The sequence below is a fragment of the Anopheles ziemanni genome, chromosome 2 (assembly GCF_943734765.1).
Source record: "Anopheles ziemanni chromosome 2, idAnoZiCoDA_A2_x.2, whole genome shotgun sequence".
NCBI classification, from domain to species: Eukaryota; Metazoa; Arthropoda; class Insecta; order Diptera; family Culicidae; genus Anopheles; species Anopheles ziemanni.
The window spans coordinates 33835773-33856694 of NC_080705.1; the positions used below are offsets into that span (position 1 = coordinate 33835773).

The window sequence follows — 20922 nt, forward strand, 5'->3', positions numbered from 1 at the left end:
GCAATGTGAAGTTGATCGAGATAGTTGACACCCTAAAGATATCTAAGGAACGTGTTGAACATATCGTTCACGAGTATTTGGATATGAGAAAGTTCTGTGCAAAACAACAAACAATGAGCAAACAATGGCAAAAACTCATGAATTAGGCTACGAATTGCTTCCTCACCCCCCGTATGCCCCGATCTGACTCCCAGCTACTATTTCCTTATCTCAGATCTCTAAAAGAAGCTCGATGGGAAGAAATTTTCGTCAGATGAAGAGATGATCGCCGAAACTGAGGCCTTTTTTGTGCCAAGGACAAATACTACTAGAAAAATGGTATCGAAAAATTCAAACACCGCTATAATCGATGAAGGGTTGTATGTTTAATAACAAAAATAATTTTGCAAAAAAAATGTGTTTTACTATCATAGGCCAAACAATTATCAGCCAGCCCCTGTTATATACTACAACTAACTTCTTCAGGATTAGCAACCTGTTTCCTGAAAACAGTCGAACCATTTTGAACAATAATAATTACTAAGCCGAATTGGCCAATTGCGATTTTGACGAATTTACAATACAAATCTTGGTACTATCCGATCTACGCAAAATCCTTAAATTGAAGAAGAATAATACAATTCTTCCCATGATTCGACATATTATACGTAATAAAATTCAAACTAAAAGAATAAAGTTAATGATGTTCACCACGCTTTTCTCGCATCGCAGCTCATTAAAAATCTAGAAGCATATTTTGGAAATTAATTAATTTCGATTTTTCGACGCAAACTCATTTTCTCTTACGTACTCTTGTTTGCTTCCATGGTGACATCTTGGTGATGGTACCAAGTTCGCTGGCTCGCAGTAACTCGCCCACGATCAACACAAATATCCTTCTCGTTTTCAGTCAATTTAACACTCCTATTCTCTTGTGTATAGCCGACAGTCAGCCGATCTATGTCTTCCACTCAAAGGTGGATGTTGTATTCGCCTTTGTTTGTCGCTTGTCGCCTCCTTGTCTACCTCCGACGATCTTTTGACAGGCAAAGCAACTCCCCTGTCGGGTGCCTGTGGCTGGGCGGAAGTGTATCAGCATTTTTCCCAGACACAAACATACACATTGTCGTTCACTTGTTAATCCCTGGGAGATCCTGTCACATTGCTCAATCTTCTGTCTGCAATGCGCGACTTTTTACCAGCACCTCCTATCATCATACAGGTCGGCCCTGTTTTCCTATTCTTGTCTCGACCTGACCGTAGAGTTATCAATTTCCATTTGAACTACCAGAGGTTTTCAATTGGATAGGAGAAAAAACAAGGAAATATCTATAAAACTTTACACGGCTCTTAAATGAAAGGTCCAATGACTCCTTTTCGAAGATTGATCCACCAGTCTCCCCAAAATCTGCTTTTCACCCCACGAGCAACACGGATGATGGATTAGGGGTCGGCGAGTGAATCTGAAAGCAGCAACCAGGCTCGGGAAGGGTGGGAAGGATTTAAATTTTACTTACTAGTTTTATTTTTATCCGCCGTCAGTGTCATCGTTTGGGGCGAGGCCGCCTGCAGGGAGGCCGGCGCCAAAGCCTGCGCTCCACCGGCCGCCGGTGGGGAAAAGTTCTCGTTCGAGCTGGAATACTTTCCATGCGACTGCTGGTGATCCTTCGCTTGCTGCTGCTGCATTGACGTATCGTTATCGTCGGCCGTGTGTCGGTAAATCGTCGATGCTGATGGATTTGGCAGATTACATATGAAACGAAATGAAAAAGAAAACCCGGTACTCGTTAGATAACGGATGAGCGGGAAGCAATCTACCGGAACAGGCAAAATAATTCACTTTTATAGGGTCTCACAAAATGCGACAAATCACCGGGTTTTTCGTTGCAAATAGTTACACATCGATAATAAAAAGCATCCATGCCGAAAGACATTAGGGACCCCCGTCAGAACCATCCCAACATAAAATGATTGTTTCGGAAAGATTGTTTCGCCTACCAACCCCTCGGGTGAGTGGTGGCCCCCCATCCCTCGCTGGGACGGAATTATCATGGGGTTTTCGGACCACCTCTAATGACCCGTTTGGGGTGCTGCCTTGAAAACGACGAAATTCCCCAGCGACGTCCATCACATTAAACCGCACGACACGACAGGCGACGAAATGAACATATAACGCGCGCACAACCGTTGGGTTTTATTCAAATTTTATTACCCCAACACCCTGCACACACACACACATAGCCACGCACGACGAGTTTTCCAAATCTATCCAAGTTTGTCAAGCACCGGGACACATCACACGTTTTTCCCCGCATCTCCAGCCAGAGCACATCAGCTTCCGTCCGGTTTCGGCCACGAATTAGGGGACCATTTTTGGCACGGCAGAGAACCTGGGGGAAAAATTTGTTTCGCATTTTAATGTGCCTTTATTTCCCTTTTTCTACATTTTTTTCTCATTTCACACCAACACCATAGTTTGATGACTTTGACCAGTTTTAGGTGTTCAGTTTTTCTACGACGCTTTTTGTTTTCGTTTTCCAACCAGACTAACCACACCTAACGGCATTTCCCTTGTGGTGCTCGATTTCAATGTCAACAGAAGGTTAGTGAACGCACGATAAAACCATCAAAGTCGATGCCCCAAAAATCGAGCCGCGCGTTTTCCTCGCGCTTTCCCCCAGCCCCAGCCGCTCCGATTGACGAACCCCGACGGAGTGTCTGTGCGAATTTTCCTCTCAGTTGTTGCTGTACAAAAAAAAACGTGCGATGGAAAACCTCCCCGCCTGTGCTCTCGTGAGACCTGCTGCTTCCGGCCGTAGGGTCCTGCGGCTTTTGGTTAGCGAAATTTATCATCCACAAAGCAGCGCCCCAGCGGCAGAACACTGCCGACAGTGTATCGTCGGCAGTTGGTGGATGAGCGCACATTTGCACGCCGGTGGCAATTAACTTGATGCGGGCAAACACCACACCCCGCGCCTTCCATATATGCCGGGGGCGGCAGGAAGCGTGCCAGCAGCGGAGCCCAACGTCCCCGACGGCGAAAAGCGCGGAAAATGGAAACCATTGCCACTGGCGCGTTTGTGAAAAACCACCCCCCGCACGCACTCTCATTCCCCCGGGGGACAGATCGAACCGAGCGCGGATGAAAGTAAATGAGGTGGAAAATTTCTCAATTGTAGCGCTGCTCACTGTTTGAAGATTCCATCTGCCAAAAAAGAAACCGGCCCGAGGACGACGACGAGCAGGAGTCGATGAATTCAAGACGTCTTCATCAAGCGGTCCCCCTCGCGTTGCGCTCTGCATCGAAATGAACGCCAACGGCAACCGAAACCGAGGCGATGTAAATTTATCAGTCCTTTACCATCAGTCAGAATCTAGTCACACCTCCGCAGAACTGATGGACTGCCTTCGAACGGTGGTAAATTGCAAGAAAAACAAACCACTTCCCACGAGGCCCATCGTGCAGAAGAACGCGATGATGCTGTGCCGGCAAAGAACAACAACATCCAAACCACGACAAAGACAAAGAGAATGATATAATACGAGAAGACTACTGGGAAATAGCGGAGCAAAATTGTTAAAAAAATAAATACCAAGCGTCTCGGAAAATTTATACAAAGTTAGAACAATTTAAACTAGCTTCAAATTTAACACTAAAATACATTGCTTGGGAATCTTGCCCGAATGCTTTTTAGGGGTCATTTTGACCCCTATTTTTAAAAGTTCTCCTCTAGTTTGGAAGATTTTTCAATTCTGTAAACTGTTACATTTTAGTATATTTATTGACTATCTTTTGGAATTTTTAATTTTTCGATATACCACTTCATCATTCCGCTAGCTCGGTGTCAAGCAAAAAAGATCGATATGAATCGACTTTCAATCCTTATCAATTTTTAATTTTTCAAAATGAAGCATGTAAGTTCAGAAAAAAGTGTGCGCTATAATGCTTATATATTAGGCCATCTTAAAAAAATAACTCCATAATTTTTAAGATAACAAATGAAGCAACAAATTGACCTTGAAGACGTGGATTTTAAAATTTTCCATACGTTGTTTCCGTCCTGTGCTTTGTTCAGTTATTCCGTAAGCGAGCATTGCGAAGCGTTATCCGGGACACGTTACTATTGGAATTGGCGTTATTTTCGATCTTTGAAAATTGGCTTCATTCATGGACCAGGCGTCATTTGTAATTGCAAAAATATGATTTTTTTAATGTTCCTCAACATACTATCTTCCTAGCCCACAGTTTTTTCTGCATTTATATTAAACATTTTGAAAAAATGAAAGTTGAAAAAACTTAACTTCGACCGAGCTTTACACCGAGCTAGCGGAATGATGAAAAAATGCATCGAAAAACGAAAAACGTTATAAAATAGTCAACAAATATACTAAAAAGTAACAGTTCGCGGATTTGAAAAATATTCAAAAACAATGAAATTCTAGCGTTTTAAAAATAGGGGTCAATTAGGGCATAGTCAAGTTGGTTCTCGGAACTGGTCGAACAGAAAAATCTGAAATTTTTGTTTTAAATGTAGTTTTGGATTTTAAGAAAAGCCTTATTTTTTGTAAAAATAAAAATTAAAATCTAAAATGGCGTAGGGGTTAAATTGAAATTCTAGTGCTAAAGCAGTATTAATTGATGGCATCCAATCGATTGCGAATGCGGAAAACCAACACGACGGTAAAGATGGTTGCCCTCCGGTCGGCCGACGTAAATGTATTAGTGAATTTTTGTTCTTTTTATTCTACGTTTTGTTCGTAAGGAGCGCCAACAAAGTAGCAGAAATTACAGATAACATCGATTCTGTGAACACCGGCGAGACGTTCGAGCACTTCGTTCAACCACTTCTACATTTTAGCTACATTTGAATAAAAATCACATCGACAAACTAATGGCAGAAGGAAATGGGTCTCTGTTTCGCCCTCGTCGTCGTTGTCGTCGTCGTCGTCGTTGTTCGTGGTCGTGCCAGTTGGAGCAGCTGTTTCCGTGGTCAACCGGACCGCACCGCCTTCATCCAACTGTACCATCCACCGGACCGTCACACACCTCGGGTGTCCGGTGTTTCGTTCTGGAATGTGCCGGTGAGTGATACACGACTGAGGGTACGTTTGCAGCCACGCAGGGTGAAATCGGCAAGCGGGGGATCGCGTGCATGCAGGTGGAAAGTGCATCCATCAGCAGCAAACCGGAATGATAATGAACTTTTAAAAACATCACCACCGACTTGCGCCGCGTCCTCGTCGTCGCTCAGAGCACCTTCTCTCTCCTTCTCTTGTTCGGAAGAGCCTCTCCGGTGGCCATCAATTATCGTGCAGTACTACGAGTTTGTCGTCACATTCAGGGCGACACAGGGAGCCAGGAACGGCGTGTTGCATGATGAATATCCTGGAGGATTACACATACGCCGGTCGTTCACCAGTTAAGATATGCGCACTCCGACACTCGACAGCGATATAAGAGCAGGATGATTTATTCTTTGTCCTCGCAATCGAACATTGTTGAAGGGAGCGATACGGTTCGTTGGTGGTGCCTAATTGATTGGACTGTCAGAGTGAGTAATGATAAATTGATTGGCGTTCCCTTTGGGAAGTTTGTCGATCTGATTAGGAAACACACACACACAGCACAGAAAACCGAAACGAAATTACGTGAGAGGTTAACAATCGGTTACTCACAAGGTGCATCAAAGTTCGTCAATGGAAATATGTAAAAATAGCCAGCAATTCGGAAAGGCAATGTTAAGTAATTAAATTACCAGCTCACGTACAGTTACACCCTCTACTGTATGTACTTAAACCATTGTCGACTACACTACATTTTCTAATGTAAACCAAGTGTCAACATATGAGCCACTTCTTCCCTTTGTCTAATGATCGCAAAAGCAAACAAATGATAGTGCAGGAAAAACAAAGTGACCTAAAACAACAACACAAGTTGCAATGGAGGCAAAGAATTATGGAAAAAAAGAGCCAGCACGAGGCAAAACTTCACATCACACCACCATCGATTAAATAGTCGCTGTCCGAACGAACCCACCCTTTCCCTTTTCAGAGCAGACAGGAGCGAACGAGAAGGAGTCACGGAGAAAGCGAGAAAGAGGGAGGACCATGAAATAAGGTAAAATGGGTTTGTAATTACCAGTCAAACCCGTTCACGGTGATAAGAGGCACGAGATAAGATAACCGAAGGGCCAGCCAACAACGAGGAAAGGCAAACGTGGAGGAAGTGATTTGAAGTGTACGTATAATTGCACAAATACTATGCCGTATAGAAGTGTGTAATCCGTATAATAGATTGTAGTCAATGTAGACTACAGAGAACTTAAAACAAAAACAAACGATCAGTTTGTCCTCAAAGAGCGATGATTTGAGCGTAGGTCAGGGTTGTTCTTTTTGGGGTTGAAATACAACCTCATTTGCTTGGTTCCCATAGGAACTAAACAGCATTGCACAAACAGTGGCACCGTCAGTCTCTTTGCCGAAAACACTCGACATCCAAAATGTTCAAAGGGATCATCTGTTTACCAACCACTTGAAGTTACAAGGAGAAACCTGACCAACACACTGTCATACGAACGTGGTAAGAAACGATGCAAAAATTATATAAATAACAGCCGAGTAAAGCAGCAGCGTATCGTTTTGATTTATAACTACTCCATGATGACGTGCTTGGATTATTGCTGATATCAACCACTTCCCGGTATTAGACAAAAATAAATTTGGGAGAAAAAATGCGATAAACAGCGAAATGTTCAAAGCAAATTAAACCACTTACGGAAAAAAACATTGCATAATTGCCCGTTAGCCAATAAAAAGAAAAGGGTGTTTTAGTTTAATTAATTAAATTTAATTTTTCCAATTCACAAACTTTTATTACCTCGTTAAATTAGGTTGCCTTTTATTTTACTTCTCAATATGATGAGCAATGACTTTGGTTGATGCTTGACACTCGAAACCTAAACTTCGCTAACAGCGCACTGGCAAACGAGCGTTAAATTGGAGAAGTGTTAAATTAAGCACCGCTGGCCGTTTTTATTTTCGTCCCAACGCAACCTTGTGCCGCTTCGTACCCCTTTCCCTACCACACACTAGACAACAACGCTCTAAGCATGGGAACAAACAAATAAACACAAACATGCTAACCCGATTAGAACGGGAGGTGTAACTTCATCGCACCAAGACGTGCTCTCGTCTTAAGCTTGATAAGGAAGCCAGCGGAACTGACGACGCTGAATGTGTATTTCATTCGTTGTTTAGTTGAGTTATTCTTCCCTTTAATCAACAACAGAAGCACCACGCCGTTATCTGAGCTGGTGTTTAAGAAATTATTATTTTTTTTCCTCAAATCAGTGCCTCGACAATAAGTAATTCTTTCTTTTGCCTTAATCCGGCGACTAATTGAACGTAAAACAAACACTGTACCGGCGGTTTCGGTGTGATAAGATGCTCTGGATTAAAGATTACCGACAGTGTGAGGCTCGTACGATCGAATGGGGCCGTTCCAGGAAATCGAATGCTTCGAACAAGCATCATTCGCGTCACTCTCGGACGGTCGCATCCGCTTCGGGCTCGATCGGCACAATCTTGCGCAAGTCTGTCCGCGTAAAATAGCCTTCAATTTTCCGTTTCCACCGAAATCGAATGCCTCCATGTTACGCAAGCGTTGTTCATGGACATACAGCATGAAGGAGGTTAAGAAATGCCAAACACTTGTCGAAACATAAATCAACGGTAGAACTGATCAAATCTCAGCCCGTCGTTCGAACCCGAAAGGCAAGATATTGCGATGTTTATTCAATTAATTTTTCTCGCTTCACTTACGTCCGGGTTCTTTGAGTGTCATTGAACGAACCTCGGCCTTTGGTCCCGTGCAGCCCCAAATCAAAAAGAAAAGAAAAAACAACACAAAAACCTTCAATCATCTCCGCGGTACAAAATTAAGCATACAACAAAAACCAAAAACGGCCAACACTGGGCGGCAGTGGAATTTCCCTTTTGGGGGCCAGATAAGTTCAAGGTGGTTCCAGTGCTGCCGGCCGCCCGTTTGCAACCACAATTTGACACGCGGCGTTGTAAGTGGAGATCGCTGTCGATGCAAATTACATCCACCACCACCAACCCAAAACCAACCGGGTCAATATTGACCAATTTGAGCTTTGTCCTCGGGCGTGTTAGTGCCGGGCGAGTGAAGAGTTACCCATCCGTCGATCAATCATAAGTTGCTGGGATCGTGATGCGTTTACCACGGGACGGTCCCTCCCTAAGTGGTGAGCACAATGAATTAGAGACTTTACTCTAAGGTGTTGGAGGGTTTTTTGTTTGTTTGTATTTATTTATCTCAACTCCAAAATAGAACGTCTTGGGAACCTTGAGCACCTGCTAGAGATGTGCCCACGAGACATTAGCATAAGATTTAAACAAACAAAAACCACATTACCCGTCATGACTAGAACCAACGAAGCTCATGTTTGTTTGCATTTCATTAGCTGACGTTTGATTTCTGAATAATAATATCTCCACTGATTCGGATAGTTTTTAAAGTACACAGAACTATGCTTTGTTCGATACGTCTAACGAAATCATTCATTACTCAAACGAAAAAGCTGAGCTTAGGCGTTTCATCGTGTCGAGAAACGAATAAGAATTAACAATATGTTGAAATTCGCACTATAAAAAGAAGCAAAACAAATCTATTACTTTTAAGTGTTAGAAGTAACAACTCTTTTTGAGGATTTGAATCAAACTGATCATTGGTTACGATCTTTTGATTAGTTTTTTTTTTGTAATTTGAAAACGCAAAATGAATTGTTAGTAGCCACCGAGAATTAAAACAGGAATTAAGATCCCAAACAGGATTGAACTAAATTCACTGTTTGACGTTTTAACACAAGAATACATTGCTTTGGAATCTTGCCCGAATGCTTTTCAGAGGTCATTTTGACTCCTATTTTTAAAACGCTATAACTTCACTATTTCAGAAGATTTTTTAAATCCGTAAACTGTTACTTTTTAGTATATTTGTTGACTATTTTTTGGCTTTTTTTTTAATTTTTTGATTTATTACTTCATCATTCCGCTAGCTCGGTGTAAAGTAAAAAAAGAACGATGTGAATCGATTTTCAATCCTTTTCAACTTTTATTTTTTCAAAATGTATCATTTAGATCTAAAAAAAGGGTGCGCTATAATACTTATATATTAGGCCACTTTTAAAAAATAATTCCATATTTTTAAGATAACAAATGAAGTCCCAAAATAAACCTTGAAGACGTGGATTCCAAAATTGTCCATACGTTGTTTCCGTCCTGTGCTTTGTTCCGTTATTCCGTACGCGAGCATTTCGAAGCGTTAACTTTCTAGCGCACACTTTTTCTGGATTTACAATATAGATTTTGTATCCCCTAAAAACATTCTAGAGATAGTCAACTTGGCTCTTGGTCTTCTTTTTGTAGAAATTTGTAAACATATTCAGCCATTTTTTTTGAGATATTAAAATAGAAAATTACTTTGGGGTCAAAATGACCCCAATTTGGATTCTAGTGTTAATACCTGACAGGAATTTGAAACCGAAAATCGAATCAAATCAAATCGAAACAGATTTACAAATACTTTGTTTTATTCATTAAAATAAAATCATTCAATTCATCAGTAACTTTCTCACTCAACCCGTTCGTCACTACAAAATTGTATCGCTTGACTCAAGACAATCGTTTGTCTGTACATTATTTTGGTATTCTGTATTTGAAAAAGGGTGTATGTAACCGTCGTGCGTATCTTAAGGGATTTCCACCCCGGAAAGTGGGAAAGGCAAACAGTGAACAGCAAAAGGCTAAAACACATCCATCGCCTAATGCTGACGCAGAGCAATACCATGATTATGATAATGGCTACGGTTATATGATAATCACACCATGCAAAGCGCTACGCAAACTTAGGCTGATGTTGCTGCTAGCGATCTGACTGCTCCGGTGGAGAGGCTGGCGAGGTGAACCTTTTCACATTTATGGTTACGTTTTTCTTCCTCGGAATATATTATTCCGGCTTTGCTGGACTTGGCTGGGGATGAACATCAAGTGACCCTTCGCTCGTGGAGATTGGAGGCAGTGCTGTTTGCACAAAAACCGCGCGCCTGCGGTGACGGGAGGGAGGAGGTGGCGGCAGGGGTTGGATGATAGGAAAAATTATCAAACCAAACCAGCGGCACCGTGAAGTTAGCATAATTTGTCGCCACGTCGGGGCACGAGGAGACAAAAAAAAACAAGCGTAATGATAGCAATGAGCGTCAAACACTTGGCGTATAGCGAAGGAAAGAAGCGAACCCCGACCGGAGACCATTATTGTGGCCGTAACAACTGTCCATAAAATTGGATCTAGGAGCCGGAACCTGCGTCGTGGGACAAGTGAAAACAATAATAGAGGAAAAAGAACGAACCGTCCTGCTTAATCTTTATATCGCTGTTGTTGCAAGTTTGCCTGCCCTTTGTTCGTGTCATTTTTGCATTGCGAGAGTACTTCCTTGCAACCATTCGTAACGATGGAACCGTTTGCTTCGGCCATCAGTATCTGCTTTTCCTGGACCCCGCAACAAACGCTGGAACGGAGAGAAATATGGCTTGCGAAATATACATCTCAAACATCATCTCCGGCACCAGGACTCAAGGAAACGATCATCAAACATGATTTACATCATAAACCCCGACGGGAGGTACGTGGCCATCGTCTTAGGCAGCCACTTTCCGTGCCATCATTTCCGCTACGCGCGTTGGCGGTGAAAAAAAAAAGAATAAGAAATCATCGTCGAAAAAATCCTTACCCTCTCCGAAAGGAAAGACTTCTACCTTACCGTGGCAGCTTTGCTGTGGCATTCTCCTTTACCATTTCTTCGACTCCCTCTGTCAAGATGGTGTCGACGGCACGATAACGAACTTAAGGAGCCCTGGTGAGTACACTCGTTTTTGTCTTACTTGTTCCCCATCGAACGTTTTGTGCGGATGGCGTTTGGATCGTGGACTGCAGATTTCCATTTATTTGAATTTTCATACGCCTCGGACGCGTTTCGTGCTTCTGCTTATTTCATCAATCGCCTTCTTAACTCGATGTGATTTTATCCTTTTTGATGTTCGTTCTCAAATTGAATCGCTGTTTATTCGCAAAAGCCAGGGCGATCGGGGCAGAAATGTTTCTTGCCGAGATTAAGTATTGCGCAGAGCAATCGTTCGTACTTTAGAACTTTGCTTTGGTGTAAGAGAAATTAACTGAATTACTATTATTTTTTATTATTTACGTTACGGTCGTTACGCCAAGAAGGTAATGTTTTATAGCTTAAACGATTTATGATCAGTTGATAAAACTACAACTTTCCAACTGGATTTCATACGGGCTGTGTCTCAATGAAGAACAGGACCATCTAAAGCTAGCCATAGCACCGACTTTAAATTATACATTTTAAACATATACATAAATTTAAAGCCGTGGCCGTGCTGGTGTCGAACCTGCAGGCACGTACTAATGCGAAACGATTTTTCATACTAGCGTGAAAATTCGCTGCTTAAAATTTGATTCTCTTTGTTTTTCCTAACCATTCCTGCTTTTGGCGTAGAATAAAACGAAACGTTTTTATGGCAAGAAACATTTTTTTAGGAGAACTTACCATCACCCCGGACGGTTTGAACCAAATGCCGGTGACACAAGACGATCTCCGGGACGTGAGAAATGAATTTAAAAATAAATAAATGCCGGGTCATTGCTGGGCAGAAAATCAAACTTTTCCCTCCCGATAAACTCCCTGACACGAATGAGAAAGGGGAGAGAAGGGGAGGATACGGAAGAAGGTTCGTAAAAAGCTCGGAAACACCAACTTGTGCTGTGGAGCTTTTCTTCGTGGCAGCGAAACGGAGGTCGCCCTGCAAAAGCGACCGAGCATCGACGTGATTTGTTTTTTTTTTCGTTTTTTCAATCTTCGTTGCGTCCAGTTTTCCGATTCCATTCGGAAATACCTAACGACGCCCGAATAAAACGACTTCCCATAGATCATTCTTTCGGCCCCACAGCCGGAAAAAACAGATGCAAAAATGGTGGCCAGCAAAGGTGAGGGACATTCGCGCTCTTCTTTCCTTTTAATGGAACGTCGCTTCCTAGGGGAGTGGAAAACCTGTCTCGGGCGGAACTTGCTCGTTGACCTATCGAAGCAGGTTTCCCACCTCGAAATATGCGCGCACACGCCGTAGCAGAAAGCCGGTATGTTCATGGCATCATCCCACACTACGGTGCATCCCGAAGAAGTCCCAGGAATGGGTAGGTCAGCATCCGCAGAAGCAAATCGAACCGGGCAAAGGACACGGCTTGGACGCCTCCGGTTGGGCAGCAACAGGAACAACAATCACGGTGTCTGACATCACGCGCGGCTCGGTGCCCTTGCGTTTTATTATGCTGCTGAAGGCAACCAACCTTTGCCCCGTATCGAGTGTCACTCGTTTCAACGATTTATTTTTTAATAACGACTTTTATCGTAAATTTTTCCGCATACTTGAAGCAGAGTGTCTTTTTTCTTTCCTACATAGTTATTTTTAATTTAACGACCCCTTAACGGTCTGTTCGAGTTGGAATCTTTCGACTCTCCCCATCCCACGATGGAAAACTCCTCCCACTGAATGATTCACAATGACTTTGAGAAAAAAAAACCTGGAGTTTATTTGAGTACCTCAAAGTTGATCCCAACAAAGCAATGAACGATGCTGGAAATGACAAATTTTTAAAACATTACCACTCAGTCAAAACTACCTCTTCCAAATAATTTATTTTACTTTCAAAACTAGCAAAAGGTTTAATTTTTCAATCGAGCCCAACCGAATAAATCTCCTTGTGGAAGAGATAAACAATCAAATTTACCCGCACACCCCGAACCAAAAACCAACCGAAGAATTTCATTTTGCTTTCCATTTGCGAGAAGGTTTAAAATATCTGCGTGGTAAATGACGAAAACTTTCCAGCCACTTAAGCCCCTAAATGGTACACGACCCGGGCCCTCCGTTTCGTCGAATCCGATTTCCGACGATAATCCCTTCAGGAATGTGTGTGTGATTGGGAGTTTGCGTATGAGCGCAAACTTATGCCATTCGACACATGTATTTATGTTTCACATTTCGCTGCCGGAGTGAAAACGAAACACATCGCATCGCGGCAAGTTTGAACAAACAAATTCGTAAATAAAAGCTACACGACAGAGATCGTTCAGTTTGCTGCTATTTGCTTGTGATTTAAATGCATGAGAATTTTATTTTTCTTACGTAAGTATGCATTAAGGGGATATGCAAGAAAACGTTATCAAAGGATAACTTTAAGGTTGCCACAAATATGTTTATGTTAGTTCTAATAATAAAATGTAAATGTAGACAAAAACACATTTTTTTTATTTTATACAATTTTTGTAAATCATCGTCGCCGCTTGAAGACTTTGGAACCGAAAAACGCAAAAAAAAAAATCCTGTCGTGCATTTCGTTTATGTTTTTCCGGAAAAAAGGTCCAGTCTACAGCCAAGCCCCACCGCATGATTGGTGAAAGTTGTTGTTTCAGCAGCGGTCAAACGTGGCGGCGGTGGTGATTATAATGACGGTGCTAGAGCGAACCGAATTCTGGCCCCAAACCTACTCCTCCGACCCCGGACCCCAACCCGTCACTCAAAAGTGACCAGACGCAAATGGCAGAATAGAAACGTTTGCCGTCTCGAGGCAAACAGTTCCTTTTGCGGGTCGGCTTAATGGCGGAAACCGCGCTGTTTTCGAGGGCCACGCCACGTTCGGAGGTGCCAGTTTTTCGTCTTGTTTGCGCGGTGATTTAGTCGTTAGGTTGATTGATATTATTAGTTTGTCGTACTGTGTGCATTGAGAGCGTTCACTATTGAGTCGCGTTTTATTTTTGTCTTAGTTGTTTTTGACTGCCACTTCGTCGGTATAGTGTTTCTCATTATTGATCAACTATTTTTCGAGCCGTGTTGCGTTTATTGTTTGTGGAAGGCTTTGAGGTTTTTCTTGAACTATATTGCTAGTCAACTTTATTTCAATTCAATAACCTGTATTAACAAGTTACATCCATAATTTTTCAAATGATACTATAACGGTAGCAGCATTATTTTTAACTGCACTTGTGGGTTCATCTCGAATGAAGTTCTTCAATTCCATTGGTACGAAACAGATCGCTAATAAAAGCAACAAATATTACTTAGTTGCTAATAAAAGTAACAAGCGTCTTTTTTAATGAAATCAAAGCAATTCATTAGAATGTACCCACCATGTTGAACACCCTTTGAGTATCGACATATAAAATCAATTGATGCTCTGACTTATTCCGAGATCCGAACGTTCGAGATTTACGTTCGTGATTAGATATTTGATATTACCAAATCCGAATTCGAGATTTATCAAGGAGTATGTCGGTATATAAAGGTGTTCCACTTAATGATCTGAATAAACCTTTGGCGACGTTTAGTTAATTTGATTGTTATTTTTACTTTTGAAGCGATTATAGGTACGAGAGTGCCATCTACCACAGTGCTCTCTGGCACTCCAGAACCGAAAGGAAGTAGATCGGATAGAGTGTGGCCATAGGGAAACGGGGGGAAATGGGGGGTCCGCGACAGCCGAGCGGTAGCGCCGGTTAGAAAATCGTCTCATGAGCGCCGGGGTTCACTACCTCGACGGCATGGGTTCGAATCCCAACCGAGACCGGACCCTCCCCTGTACGAGAGGACTGACTATCCACGTACAACAGGGAAACAAGTCTCGTAAGCCCTTAACGGACAGGCATGACCAAGAGGTCGTTACGCCAAGAAGTAGTAGTGCCATCTACGCACATTACAAGGAGAGTAGTATCATTTTACATAAATTTTATCACGAAGCATTTGGTATTAATCCTCCTGTATAAGCTTTTGGTATTAATATTGAAATGAAATTGAAATTGAAAATTTTTATTTCTTCTTGGTAAATTTTCAACAAGTCACCCCACACTCGATTACCATTTTCAAGACAGCTTCCAACAAACATCAATCTAATACAAGCAACAAGCAAATACAATCACGTGAAAATTAGCACATCAAACAAAGAAAACATACAACTTACAGTGCAACAAAAAAAGCGCCCGACGCCAGACTCTCCCGTCAATCATCTTCATATACCGCACACTAATTCCAATAGTTGCGCCTTCTTTACAATCGCGCACGAGTGTTGCACTCTCAGCTAGCGAAGCAAAGCATAGCGCATTGTTGCACCGGAACGCTGGTGCGCGGTTTGCAATGTGTGCACATTCTCCGCCGCAGTCCCCGCCGTCGCCGTGTAGTGCACCATGTAAACATACTTGAACTTGCCGGTTTTCACACGCGACCCCTCGGCCGTCGATGCGCTCACAACGCAGACACCGATTCACACACATACACGCAGAGACACAGACAAACGGGCAGGATTCGGTGAGCAATCGATGCCGGCAGGAGCCACCGCAATGGCAATGACCAAGGACAAAGAAACCGAAACGAAGGTTGCACAAGGTGGCACGCGGAGCAGAAGGAATTGGAAACCACAGAAGTGCAGCATGTAGAGGAAATCGATGGAAAAAAAATTTTGGAGTCTGAGTTGAAGGTGCACCCGCAGCGCGTGTGTGTGGCGCAAGTGTCGGTATCCTAGTTTACGGAAAATGGAGAGAAAACCCCCTCAAACGTTCGGCCATAAGTTACGACGGGAGATAGTTTGAACACCGGTCCAATTTCAACTGTTTCAGGTATGCACTTGGTTTGGTTTATTAGTATTTAACCTTACTGTTATCGATGGTCATATTTATATTATGCAATTAAACACTTACCAGGAAAGTTATTGTTAGATTTTCTAATGTTAGACGATTTTAATAACATTTTATTAAAAATAAAAAATGGAGACTTTACGCCTACGGCATACCCGATGTCATTGTTTTAAAGGTCAATTTTATAACATTCGAAACACACTTACCGCAAATTGATATCTAAATCTTAGTAGCGGTATTATGTTGTAAAGGTAAAAAAAAAGTGAACTTCTGCTCAAAACCCGAAGCTCAGCGTGAACGTTCCACCGCTTCCTGAAGCATATGCCCGAGTGCGTGTAGTGTGCATCAACAATGGCAACAACAAATTACAACCCATCCCCCCCATCACCCGGCACAATGGACACGGCGCCCGCCTAATGCAGAGGGTCGCACACCGAAGGAATCAGTGTATCCTTAATGTCCGATAATAAAGTACACCCATAAAAGCCAAATTGAGCGTCGTCGTTTTTCACACGGTGGTAGGTGAGAAAAAAGGGTTGGGAAGGGATGAGATGGATGGTCAGGTGGGTGCGGCATGTCCAGAGAGGCCATCACCGTCGTGCAGAGAAGGACCGGTTTGGAAAAGTCAAGAGTCGGCAAATCCTCCATCGGACAAACGGGCCAGAAAAGCAAGCAGACGGGGTGCGTGGTGAAGATGCGGAGAAACGGCAAAACTTATAAACAAGGATCAAGACACAGTACGGGATGCGCTCTTCGCCGAACCCGAGCAGAAGATGTGCGCCTTGAGATGGCCCCGAGAAACTGGTTCGGCTTGAAAAATGGCTTCCAAAAAGCTGGAAAACTTATTTTCCGGTTACCCCTTTTTCCGAGGGACGCCGCAATGAAGGCGATGCGAAGCAGGTTCATGAATAAACCAAGCGCATTTTGTAGTGCGCGACACACATACACACGGACACACACGGAGGAGTCGAATAAATTGAAACAATACCAAAAGGGCTGCAGCAAAGACAAAACAAAAATGAATCTTAAAACTCGCAAGAAACTCCGGCAGCAAGTGTGCTTGGGAAAACATGCAAAGCGCGCACTCCCTCGGCGATGGACGAGTGAAAATACAACAACACGGGTGTAAAACGGGGACAGGGAGAAGAAAAAAGTAAAACAAAACGGAGATATCCTTTTTCCGAGTATCCGAAGCTAACACTAAACGGATGAAAGGCAGATAAAACCGGGCAAAATATTGCGCGCTTATATTTCCGTTTATCCCCGACACCGCACACCGTTCGTTGTGGATGTTTCATTTGCTGAACTTTTCCTCCTCTTGACCTTTCCAACCCCCCGGCCCGGTTGGCCGACAGCATTCCTGCTAATGTTCCTCACTGGGTGTTCGTTCTTTCTTCGTCCAATATCCACTTTGCTCATGGTCCTTCCCATCCCTCCTGACACACTACCCGGCTTCTGGGACGGAAAGGTTCATGTTATGGAAACATTGTCACACTGTCATGCGGGATCGCTTTTTCCTGCTTGCATTTCTCTTTTATTTTATTTTTTGACCCTTCCCCTTCGTCCGTGCGTTCGAGTCCCGGTTGGGAAAATTCCCCAAAGAACCAACCGGGGACAGATGAGCGGACGAGCGGCGCGAAAACCGAAGGGACGGATTTCGACACGGCGATAAGCCGGGCAGCAAACACTCGGTGGGAAATCACAGTGCCGTACTTTAAATATTTTATTTTATTTATCTTTCGACACTACAGGCGTAAAAAAACAGGCCTTCCCCACTCTGCGTTCAACCCCCGCGCTGCAAGTTTCAAGCACTTGTTCTTCGTCGGCTTTGCTTTATTTGGTTCCCCCTTTTCCTTCCATCCCGTTGACCGGTCAATGTCAAGGAGCAAGCGGAAGGAAGCGGACCGCCTTTTTGGTCTTTATTTTTACAACACAGATTTGAGCTTTCATGTTTTCATTCCACCCCAGCATCCCCACACCCCAGCAGCTGGTGGTTCGCGTTCAGTGTCTTTGGTTTATTTTAAATTATTTTTATTCCTTTTATCGACCCCCAATGAGGTGAAAACACAAACACACACTCTAAAGTGGGCGAAAGAAGCTGTTTCCCATTTTATTTCCCTGTGTTGCCTACCACGAAATGTCTTGTTTCGATTTGGAAAGATTTTTGCAATGCGGGGCAACAAATTTTCCATTGAGAAGCAGGTCTGTTAATGATTATTTTACAAATGTAAAACAGGTATCCGATTGATACTTTTGATTTGTTGAGACCAATATGATTCTGCAAGAGCAGGGACAGAAAACGAAAATAGGCCCTGAATGAACAACTACCACTGGTTTGGTTTTGGTTGTTTATCATATTATATAATTAAATCTTTTCATATGACTTATCCTTTCAACATTGTTTATTACTATCTTTTTATTTATTATTTAAAATATACACTTTTTTTGCAAAATATCAAACAATGTTTTCCGTCTGACAAAATTAGTTAATCGTGGGTTTGATGATAAATTAACATGCAAAACGACGCTTAATATTTCAAAGTCGTGACCACTGGCAATATTTCCTCACCGGTTAAATATTGGACCGGCGCTCCGTCGTCCGGAAAATGACCACGCAATGGAACCGGAAATCATAAAGAGGATAATGAACTTTTGAAGCTGCGTCCCATCCAGCAGACAAGCACCTCCAGCTCCAGCTCCAGCAGCTCCAGTCGAAGAAGAATAATTAATTTTCCATTTCCCAGGAGGGTTCGAGTGGGAAAGCTTTCAGTCGTGTGCGCTTGTGAGAAGCGCGAAAGGTGCTAACCTCGTCGTTATATTCCAAACGAAGGGCACACATGCAACCCTTGCTTGCTCGAAACAAAAAAAATAAATAAAGAAAAACCGAACACCAGGCAAAGGGACTACAGCCAGACACCAACGCCACCCACGCTTCCAGAGAGCCGCCTATCAATCCGTCGAAATAGATTCGCTTGCCGTTCATTCCTCTTTATGATAAATCGAACAAAGACACGGATACGATGGCTGCGAGGCTGCGACTCTTCGTGGTGGCCGGCACCGTTAAGCAAGTTGCGTGTGGAAATTTGTTCGAAAAAATTGAAAACGAAAAACCAACCCCTAGTACGACGTGAGGTACTGGGCGTCTCCATTGGCACCGCGAGTCGTGAGGCGGAAGCTTTTCCGGGATGCCTTACGCCGGTTTGCTATTGCTTCTCGAGGGAGGGAAAAAATGGTTGCGACGGTGAAAAAAGCATTCAAACCACAACCCCGAATGATCCACCCGCACTTTCATTCACGCCGTGGTAGAAAGAAAAACTCCGTTTGCTAACGGAAGCCGTGTTTTCCCATTTTTTTTATGTTTCTGTAGTGCACTTCATCTCGCGTACGATACGGCAAGGAAGGCGGCGTACACTCGGATGCGTACAACTGCAACGTTTGTAGCGTAATCGGTGGCACGAAGACAAACCTACACCCGCACACTGTTCTTCAGCACCGGAAGAGGCTGCCGGTTGGTACGGCCGGTTGTTTATACACGGGAGCAATTATTTCTCCATCATTTCAGCGTACGAGCGCAAATGATTTGCGCATGAAGCATGTGGTATGGCACAGTACGTACAGAATAATTAGGAGAGGATTGCATACACCGTGCACGAGGGCGGGCTGAGATTTATCGATTTTTTGTGGCAGTGATCTAGAATTATGCAAGTCTGCTCTATTCCGAGCAGAGCCATTTTGTATTGTATTTTTACGGGAAAAAGTTCTTTTAGTGATTCGGGAAGGCGTTCTATTTAAAATTGTTCAAGATCCATATAACAGTAATATTAATTTTACTTAAAATCTATTCCTCAGTACATCCGGGCAATTGAAATTGATGAAAATTGTGTCAGGTTTTTGTTGGCAATAGAAAATTTACGCAACGCAATCCGTAAAATGATTTCCGTTTCACAAACTGTGCCCAGACATACTCGTCTCGAGCAATTTATTCGAACGCACTATCTTTGGGGGGAAGGGGATATAGAAACACTCGGAAAAAAGAGTCAGACCGAGACAGTCCCAAACGGCAGCAGAATCACCTCGCGTTTCCTTCCACGTTCACCCAGAATGCAGAGACCAGTAGTGGTGAAAATACGCCAAGGAAAGGTTAACGGAAAGAGGAAGAGAAAGTTAGAATGAGAGAGAGAATAAGAGAGAGAAAAATAGGGAGGGAGGGGGAAGTGAGATACGCACTGCACAAAACAAACGAAAATAAAAAAAAGGCTTTTCCTCGGGGTCACATACAGTGACGAAGGGCTCGAGGGATGCTGGGAAAAGGAAAAGGAAAGGAAAATAAAACCGCCCCCGTATGATTGTTGGAAGGGGAACCGCCCCCGCATAAGGAAGGGAAAACGTAGGAAGCACGACGTCATCGTCACCCATCGCGCCCGGAGACCGAGCGGCAATAAAAGGGAAATGACCTTTCACAAACGTCATCCGTCATCTTGTCGTCTCCCCTTTCTTTGGGCGAGGGTGTTTGAGAGGGAGAAGGGAGGACGGAAGGAACGCACTGGGGCGTACGCATAAACGCCACACGCACACATACGCACGTTGGGCAACGATTGGAGTCTGTTGAGCCGCTCGCCAGGATATGACAGCTGGCGATGGGAAGCAAAACGGCAGACGTTTTCTTTTAACTCAAACTCAAAACGACGCCACAAGGATGGCGGAAGCCCGAGCAGAACCGAGAAACATGCCTACTCCAGACAGGCATAATGATAATGCTCCACTCTTGATGGAGTCGTGTATTTTTGCTTTCGAAAAATGATGTTATATATTTCATTTTACAAACCATGTGTAAAAAACAAAACAAACAAATCAAACTACCATGTGGAAAACTGAGCAAACGTAATAAGAACATGCAAAAGAAAAGTGGAAACAGATTGCTCAAGGGAAAAGCACAACACCAGCGACGAAATATCGAACTAACAGCACCAAAGTGGTAAATTGTAAGACCGAGGGTACGATGAACTCGTCCTTCCTTTCGCAACCGAGAAGTCCACTTTGATATAGGCAGAGAAATGAGCTTATCGAAAGAAAAAGAGGCGAAAAAACCTCTCTCCGGAATGGAGACGGAAAAAGGGAACACAATTGCCGATACAACGAAACAAAAAAAGCCTCCGAGTTC

General features: G+C 43.2%; 1 protein-coding gene across 1 annotated transcript in view; it reads right to left on the reverse strand.

The window, feature by feature from the left end:
* The window catches only part of LOC131282527 (TGF-beta receptor type-1), a 66338-nt gene that overhangs the window by 35640 nt on the left and 9776 nt on the right, over window positions 1-20922 (reverse strand). Inside the window, exon 2 of the mRNA XM_058312019.1 lies at window positions 1497-1709. Coding sequence (XP_058168002.1) covers window positions 1497-1709 — 213 coding nt within the window. The remainder of the gene's footprint in view (window positions 1-1496; window positions 1710-20922) is intronic.